Source organism: Trachymyrmex septentrionalis, unplaced genomic scaffold, assembly GCF_001594115.1.
Source record: "Trachymyrmex septentrionalis isolate Tsep2-gDNA-1 unplaced genomic scaffold, Tsep1.0 scaffold330, whole genome shotgun sequence".
Classification (NCBI taxonomy): domain Eukaryota; kingdom Metazoa; phylum Arthropoda; class Insecta; order Hymenoptera; family Formicidae; genus Trachymyrmex; species Trachymyrmex septentrionalis.
The window spans coordinates 258,844-268,303 of record NW_017305495.1 but is presented as its reverse complement, the minus strand read 5'-3'; the positions used below and the strand labels follow the sequence as shown (position 1 = coordinate 268,303).

The 9,460-nt window shown below is 27.8% G+C and overlaps 1 protein-coding gene across 1 annotated transcript in view; it reads left to right on the top strand.

Moving 5' to 3' along the window:
• Positions 1 to 984: 984 nt before the first annotated feature.
• The window catches only part of LOC108750162 (sodium/potassium-transporting ATPase subunit beta-2-like), a 16,102-nt gene continuing 7,626 nt past the window's right edge, over positions 985 to 9,460 (top strand). The window contains exon 1 of the mRNA XM_018489439.1: positions 985 to 1,390. Within this exon, the coding sequence (XP_018344941.1) occupies positions 1,240 to 1,390 (151 nt within the window). The 5' untranslated portion in view covers positions 985 to 1,239. The remainder of the gene's footprint in view (positions 1,391 to 9,460) is intronic.

Sequence of the window (9,460 nt, the reverse complement as noted above, 5' to 3'; positions counted from 1 at the left end):
ATATATGCAATAAAAATAAATGTCTATTTAATATTTTTTTTTGTTATTTTATTTATGTATGATCAAAATCGCATTTTTATTTTTGTGCAAGAATATAGCAGCAGAAGTATAATAAAGATATAAATAATTTTTTATTTTACATCGTCATAGAGCGTAACCATGACTCTTATTACAAATTTCTCGATTCTAAAATTTCTAAAATTTTATATTTTTATATTTTTAAAAATTATATTTTTTTTAAATCAAAATTCTTCTGAAAAAAATAAATGAAAATAAAATTATACAATTAATAGAGAATAATTTTTGTACTTGTCTAGAATGTTTAGATAAATTATAAAAATTTAATTCAAGGCTGATACGAATGTAAAACACGAATGTATGTGCAATGTAAATATATTCCTTTTTTATGCATTTTTAATGATTTTTTTAATAAGATAAAGTCAATCGAAGAATTTTTTATATGTACAAAGAATTATATCACATAGATTATTAGAATTGCATTACTTTCGCTTTTATTTCATAAATAAAAAAAGTTATAAAAGAAAGTATTCAAAAGATGATTAAAAGAATTAAACAATGCTTTTAATTAAACTGAAAAAAGTTATACTTTTTTAATAACGACCTCACCAATGCTATATCTTTGAAGTTATCTTGATTTATAAAAAAAAATGCAATTTCTTTCAGATTTCTTAAAATTAATAGAAAAGATGAAAATCTTCAACATTATAAAACCAAAATAGTAAAAATGCTAGAGTAAGATTATGATTTTTCTTTATCGTCAATAGCTATTTCTATAACAATTGTAATAAAAACAAATAACGATATTTGTAACGTGATAACGTCAAGCGTTTCAATCCACTTTGTATACTCTCCCTGAAATTCTCAAAATCAAGTTTCGCCGCGCCAAACTCAACAGGCCAAATCAGCACATAGCATGCTGCCTAACATCATGCCCACACGAATGTCTTGCCCCTCCACAAGACGACCGCTCGTTTTTCACCCGTTCGCTCGCTCGTTTGCCCGTATACTCACTACCTACATATCGCTAACCACAAGCGAGCTCTCTCAGTTCAGGCAAAGTGCGAAGACCAGTACAGTCGTGTTGTGTTTCCCGCTATCTCCGCGTCTCAGTCCGCATGAATTGCTCGGTGCGTGAAGGTTGACAAGACCGACCTGCCTATACCTCAATCTACCTCAGTCAATCGCCCGTTCAAAGAGCAGTCGATAGCATTCGTCGTTATGAGTGTCCGCGGCAAACAAGTGCAAAATGGTACCTACGAGTTTGATTATATGCGAGCACCTGATACTAGAACTCGCTGGCAGATAATTCGCGATAGTTTGTATAATCCGACAGAAGGAACTTACTGTGGTCATACACCTAAAAAATGGGGTATGTTATTCTATATATTTCAAACATCTGTATTCAAATACCTAGATATTTAAACAGTTGAAAGTAGTTACTATTGGATACATATAAGAAAGAACTTAAAACTTCTACTCGAAAAATGATGTATAAGTTGAAACATTATGTTATATCGTTGAAAATTATTCGGTACACAATTCAATACAGAAAAAAAACTCGAAAGTTCTACGCTATTACTCAAAAAATAATTTCGAAACATTATGTGATACTGATGTTAATATTAGAATTTGGAAAAAAATTTCTAAAAGATTTCTCACTCCTCATTACAGTTTTTTTTTAAATTATGCCTCAGCATAATCAGTACTCACATTCTGAAAAAAATCGACGTTATAAGATAAAATTAAGATAGAAAATTTGAACCACACACTATACTTTTATAAACTGTTTAAAAATAAATTAAGCTAAGTTAGGTTTAAAATTTAAAATAAATACGCTGAAAACACGAAGAATAAATATTTAAAGCATAAGAAAGTCATTCTGTTTCTCTCGGACACGTTTTTTTTTCCAATTCAGTAGCGTTATTAAATTTTGTTTTATGCAGACGTAAAGTATAATGATAAACTTTATGCGTAAAATTAAAACTGATTTTACTATGCTAATGTCTTTTTATATAACTATTTCAGATTAATATTTACTATTTTGCATTTTAATATTGAGATTTGACAATTTCTAATTTTTTTTTTTAATTTAGGAGAACATTTTAATGTTGATAAAAAATTCCATTGATTAACATTAATTTAAATTTAAAAATAGAATACGAATGCATTATTTGACATTGAAATTGAATAACAAGGTGTTGTTTCTATGAGAATATGATATTTTTCTTATAGATAAAAAGTATTTAATTACAAGGACGATAGTAATTATTCGTATTATTGTCGACATTACATTAAAAGAATTGCTAGTTTTCCGTTCAACAGGGGAATTCTTATGATTCATGTAAAATTTTACGATCACAATATTTCTTAAGAACTGCAATAAATCAATTAGGAATGTAATGGTACTTTTGTAGTATGATGCCGAGACAAGTTTGTGATCATGTTTAGTTCAAATAAAATTGATGTTCTTAATCTCTTCCATTCTTATTATCTTCCAGTGTAGATTATCGATATGTAGAAATCTTATCCCAAGTAATAGCATGATGATATAATGACATCTATTTCATTAAACATCACGAGACGTCATTAAACATCACTCCGCTAACGAAGTCCTACTTTTTTCATATTTCGTTTTATACATATACATATTGATAATTTTGTTTTTTAAATGATTTTTGAAACATTTAAATGCGGTATCTATATTACGATGCATACAATTAAAAATATATATACGTATTTATGTTCATGCACGCAAGCAATTTAACTACATCTTATGCTATTGTTGAATTCTATTGCCTAATTACATCAAACAGAGAGTAATGAGAATGTGAGATAAAAATCATACTTCTGCAGTTAGCATTAAATGTATGTCAAAACACACGATAGAGAGTCTCATGGAAAATATAATACAAATTATTCTGACTAAAGGAAACACAATTATTTTATTGTATTGTATATAAGTACATATTATAATCCTAATCCATATTATTATATAAATCAAAGCAAATATGCTTATTTGTTATTATTAAATATATTAAATTGTTTTTCAAATTTTTATCTATTTTTAATAAATTACTCAAATACTAAATTTGTCATGATTAGAACTTTCTATTAAATTTTGTTAATTATTAATACTACAAATAACGTTTTTTCACATAAATTTCTGATAAGCCTTAGATAAGACATTTTTCTTAAGAGCAATTTTAGTCGAAACGATGCATTGAATAGTAACGTATCGTAGTGTTAGCGTTATCGAAAGAACTCAGATAACATAGCGTTCAAAAAGAATTCAGTCGTATATCATCAGTTCTGAATTCATTTTCAAATGTAAGACAAATTTTTTTCGAAACTTTAAAAAAAATTCTTTATACCTATAAAATTTTATATCTGAAAATGAATTCAGAGTTAATGACATAGGACTGAATTCTTTTTGAATTCTTTTTGAACGCTATGTTATCTGGGTTCTTTCGATAACGCTAACACTACGATATGTTATTACTCAATGCATTAATTGCTTCGACTAAAATTACTCTTAAGAAAAATGTTAGACTTATCAGAAATTTACATGAAAAAACGTTATTCATTAATTCTTTTTGAACACTTTATGCTATCTGGGAAGTCGGATGATCGAGAGATATTGGGTGCTTTCCAGCAAGAGACACAGATGACACAGTGTAACATAGTGAATCATAGTATCTTTGTAGTTTGTCAATGTTAAACACAAACGAAATGATTACTGTGTTACACTGTGCCACTTGCTGTAAAGTATTATTCCTATCACGATATTTTTTCAAAGAATAGAAAGAAAAGAAAGAGTATTATATTTAGACGCATAGAAAAGTTTTATCAATATTCTTAGTATTTCTTAAGTTATTAATGAATTAATTTAATGGATTAAAAATGAATATATTTAATGATTAATCATTAATCATTCAGTGAATTTAGAAATTAATTTTATGAATTAATTAAATTAATTTTGATTGTATATAATGATAGTTTTTTATTTGATTTATGTGAATGAAGGAGTTATTGAAAGTTAAATAACCAACAGTGACACGTGCATGTACATATACATATTGAAAACGTTTTACGTAGACTTCTTGGCGACTGCTTAGAAACAGCCGACCCTGAGTCTCGCGTTTTGGTAGTGACTAGTGTGAGAGAGCACCGGAAATAAGTATCGGTGATAGTAACATATAGCGAATAACGAAGGGAGCATTTGGCCGCTTCAGCACGCCGTCTTTCTTTCAAATCTTAAGATGTGAATTATGTCAATCGCGCTTTGAGTAATCTGTGCTTAGCAAATTGACGTTCATGAATGTTGGAAAACATTTTTTCTTCTTTCTTTATAAGATACAAAATTTTGTCATAATTCTTCAAAACGCTATTTTCAAGATTCTATTTGAAAAATGTATTTGAGAACGCACTATAAAAGTATGTCTATTAATGTATTATAATTGGCCAAGTCATATTTTTCTCATCAATAATATTATCAATTTTTTCTTATATATTTTTAATGATGTTATTCACTGTATTTCGTAGAATATTACGAAATGCATTCGGATTCATGTCTCTCGCGATTTTATAATGTTCTTCTAAAAGTCATGAATAAGATATTTGCGGTGTAGTGAAAATTATAAATAGAGTAGGTAGTGTTAAATCTTTTGCGCAGTATGGAAGGATGAATGTGGTTAAGAAATTTAGTGTAAATCAAGTATAAGTTAGCAGTTGTAAGCTAACGTAAGAAGAAATAAAATTCTATTCTATAATCCGTGTTCTTAATACGTCCAGAAAACTTCATTACATTTTGCAAGATAGTTGCTCCTGATTGAGATATGTAATTTATGACGTAGAACCATTTGTGAAAGTCTTGTTTGACTCACAAGAAACTTGATCTTTTTGTATTAATATCTTTATAATGTCTTTGAAAAGTCTTCCTTTTAGTGACAGTTTGAACTAATTCGAAAGCAAACGAGTTGGCTTATTTATATTTTATCTTCTCAATTTGATTCCCTGCAAAAAAGTTTTGTTTTTATGAATTGAAATTTTTACTAGAAAGAACACTTATCATTTAATATAATCTGTAATTCAATCAATAAATAATAATTATAATTAATAGATACAAAAAATTAAATTGCGTATGATTAATTTTTTTATCGATACAACCAATATATAGTTATGGAACAGATGTTGAAAAATATGAAAATGACGTGAAGCTTAATAAAATAAGAGAAAAGAAAAGTCATGTATAACGCTTAAAATTAGTTGTAATTAACTTAATAATTATAAACATAAAATTCATGGCAGAACTTGCTTGACTTCATTTTGTCTTTATCAGCCGTATAATTAGCTGAAATGATATAATAATAAATTAAACACACACATGTGAAAATGTTACACGTATGAATAATTAAATAAAAATGAAGATAAAAATAATGACAAAAGCTGTATCCACTATTAGACGCGCAAGAACAATGATATATGCAATAATGCGAATTAATTGTTAAATAAATAAAATAACGCATTTTTATAATGTAAGTAATTGAGTAAAGATATCTATATTACAAGATTGAAGATTGTTTTTGAAGAAACTGATAAAGACGAGAAATAAGTTAAGTCGAAATATTCTACCACGAATCTCATGATTGTAATAAATTATTAATTTAATTCCAATTAATTTTATTATGTACAATTTTTCATTTTTCTCATTCAATTACGTCAGCAATTTTATTAATTGATATAAAGCTATATTAATGTTGGTGTCCTCGTTAGAGCAACGTTTCAAATGTTATTGCATGCATGCCCCAATTGCTAAAAATAATATATCCAAAGGCGTCCAGGTACATATAAGCAAATTGCTTTTGCAGATACGTTAATGAGTTAGCTAAGCGTTTTTTTCATAAAATATATGAAATTATTTGACGTTATCTTTAATAATAAGTCTTTGTCAAAAATATCAGTCTTGCAACATTTTCCTCATTTCAATTGAAAATCTTTATTTTAATTAAATGAATATGTGTTTATATTAATTATACTTAGTTAAGTCAGTTTTGTCACATTACAAACAAATGAACTCTATCAATATTATAAATATATTTCTTCTAATTTTTACAATGACTTTTCGATCGTTTCATTCGAAAAAGGATAATTAATGCAACGCTGATTTCGAATAAATTATAACCTCGAATTTTTGGCTCTTGAATAGCAATATCGATTCCAAACATGTCTTCTTTGGAAAAGTTGCGCAATAGAATGCAGTAGAAATCGGTGAAACGTGTCGCGACGCGCTTTAGGAGAAACGTTGATCACAAACATGTTTTGTATGTAAAACAATCGAAAGATATATTCAATGCCGTTCACTCGATCGTTTATTTGCATTTGTTGCATCGATATTACGATAATGATTATGACGACGTTGATTAATGCGGCACGTGCATCTTTAATTAATTTTACATTTAGGATCTGTTGTTTTTTCAATGAAACATTTCCATGAATAATTTCAAATTGGTCATTATTTCTTATTCTCACCAATTTTACTTTTTGTTTGCATATACTATTGACATTGATTAGTAAAGTTTCAATGACGCAATCAAATGTTCTTCGAAATAATAAATCTTATGATTTACATAATGCGCTTGGAACTTTAAACTTTTGAAGATCAAAATAAAAACTCAATAATTAATCATTTAAAATAATAATTATTAAAAAAATTTAAGATAAAAATAATATTCTATTTTAATATCTTCAGATTGTATCGTTTTTCCTATACGGAAAAATCTTCATGTCCAAATATACATAAATATCCAATATTTATTATAAATATCTATTTTAATAAAAGTAAAAACGTTTTATTTAAAAATTATAAGATAAAAATAAAATTCTATTTGAATAAAGAATGTATCATTTCTCTATCCTCTAAAAAAAAACTTTTATGTCCAAATATATAAATATTTCAACAAGGACAGAAAATGTTTTATTCGTTAAAATAAAAGAAAAACTACATGTAATAACATTTACAATTTATAAAGTTTACGCGCTGGCATATACTGCCAATGTAATTCATCAAGAAAATGTCGTTTTTCGACGATAAGATTCCCGTGGCAAGATAATTCAAACTTCTTATCACGAATATACTATTTTTTCATTAACTTGATGTCATCACGTCATTATTTTCCTTCTGTACAAGAAGGAAAATAAGGAACCAGTCACTAGTAGCGTATTTACAAGAAATATATTTGATCAAATTATACATTACTGCGACCGCATTATTGACAATTATGGCATCCGATGTTCGCTGTATTTATGTGATTAGAATGTGCTCTCTCTTCCTTTATACATAAAATTTTTTATTAGCTCAAATAGTTTACGGATTGACTGACGATGAGTCAGTGCGAATGGATATGTGTGTGTGTGTGTGTGTGTGTGTGTAAAGCATGCAGAAAAATTATTTTCCAGGCTATGCGATCATTCACGAATATATATGTAATGTGGATTGGCACGAGGTCGACGCAGTGATATTCAACAGGTGTTTCGCGGCGAACGAATCTTTCCTTAAGAAAACACTTATATTTATATTTTACAATATTTCGATAATTATAAAGTTAGCAATATCTTAAGGTATGATAGAAAGAAAAATACTGAATATAAAATACAATAGATATTTTTATTCTTCTTTATAAACTTTTTTTATATAATTTTTATTATATATTAATATTATTGTTGTATATATTTATTAATTAAATGATAATTTATAGATAAATTATGCAGGTCTTAATTAACAGTATTTTAACGTACGTCAAATTATTATTTTACTAAAATATCTGACTCATAAGAATTTTTTAAAATTTACATACCGCATATATATGCGACGAATGATAAATTAGCAAGTGCGTTATTGTATTCTTTACCGTGACTTACAATGACATAGACGTATACTATATACATACAATTTCATTTGCAAATTTTTACGCTAATCAAATTCAATTCTCACGCGGTTTCAGTGTCGCTAAATTCTCGTGTGACTATGCAATCGAGGATCGGGTAGAATTTTCGACAAAAAAGAAAGGAAATGATGTTTTGCTGAAATAAAATTTTGTTCTCGAATTTCTGCACGACGCGATACAAATCGTACTATGGTATTTAAATTACCGAGAGTCCTACATGGAACTATTTAAAAAGATCTCATTTAAAAAGAATCTTTGAATCTTTCGAAAAAATTTGCATGTACAAATATTTCTTGTATTCGTACTTCGTCAGCAAATATCCAAAAATAACCAGCATGACATGAGCTATTGATTTTTAAATACCAATTTTCTTATTGCTCTGCTCTCTTATCGTAATTTGATTTAAAATCGGTTCATAATTAATTCTCATATTTAAGACTATCTTAAATATAATCTTAAGATGTCACAAACTAATCACAGAGCTCTATTAATATCTTAAAACACACATTATCTAAAATGATCTTGAAATAAGATTTAGCCAATGTCTTTTAAGCTACAGTTCAACTTAAATCTTTTAAACGCAACGAAACTCATGGAACATTTATAGAAACTCTCAAGACATCTATCTCTATGACGGACAATAGAAACGTTTTAACGATTCGATTTAATTCTCCTCTTTGTACTCTCTTTGTTTTTTAAACTGCTTTAATAAAAATTCGAATGTTATTTATTCAACTTGACTGAAATTTCGAAGTGATTTCTTAACATCGATGTTTGCGAATTTTCTGGTTTATGTGACTCATACTTTCAGGCAGCACATACTTTCAAGGAATATCCCTGCGGACGTTCAAAAAACAGCCTACGTCCAAAGAATATTCCCAAGACATTCTTCGGATAAATGTACTGTGTGAAGAATCATAATCGAAAGCACTATGTAGTTGTAGATCAACAACCGGATGATGATAACATTCCCGGTCACGTGCGCGTATATTATCGTGTCGTGCTATGTACATCCCATTTATAGCTTTTAGGCTTTATCTTGCATCCTCGAATGTTCTGAAATATGTTTTACCGATTTCGCATTCCCGATCTTATACAGACAAATTTTACTTTCAATCTGCCAAACAGAAACTCCAAAGCCAGACAGCGCGGACACATTTGATGATATCGCTGTGGTTCTGGTGCGATTTAATGAATAAAAGACCCACATTTTCTTTACGCATCTAAAACCGGTCCGTTCTATAGAATCATGATTCCGTTAGGAAAAGAACAAAGGAAGAAGACTAGCATACTTAGAATAGAGTCTAGTTTAACTCTTTTCTTTTAATGTTTATTTAAAAGCCTGCAATATTTATTTTTATTATAATTTAATATTTTTTATATATTTGTAAACTTTTATTTAAATAAGTGTTTTATGTATAAAATATTTTTAAAATAAAATTGATTAAAATAGAAGAGCGTAGAGTATATATATTTTAAATATATATATAAAATTA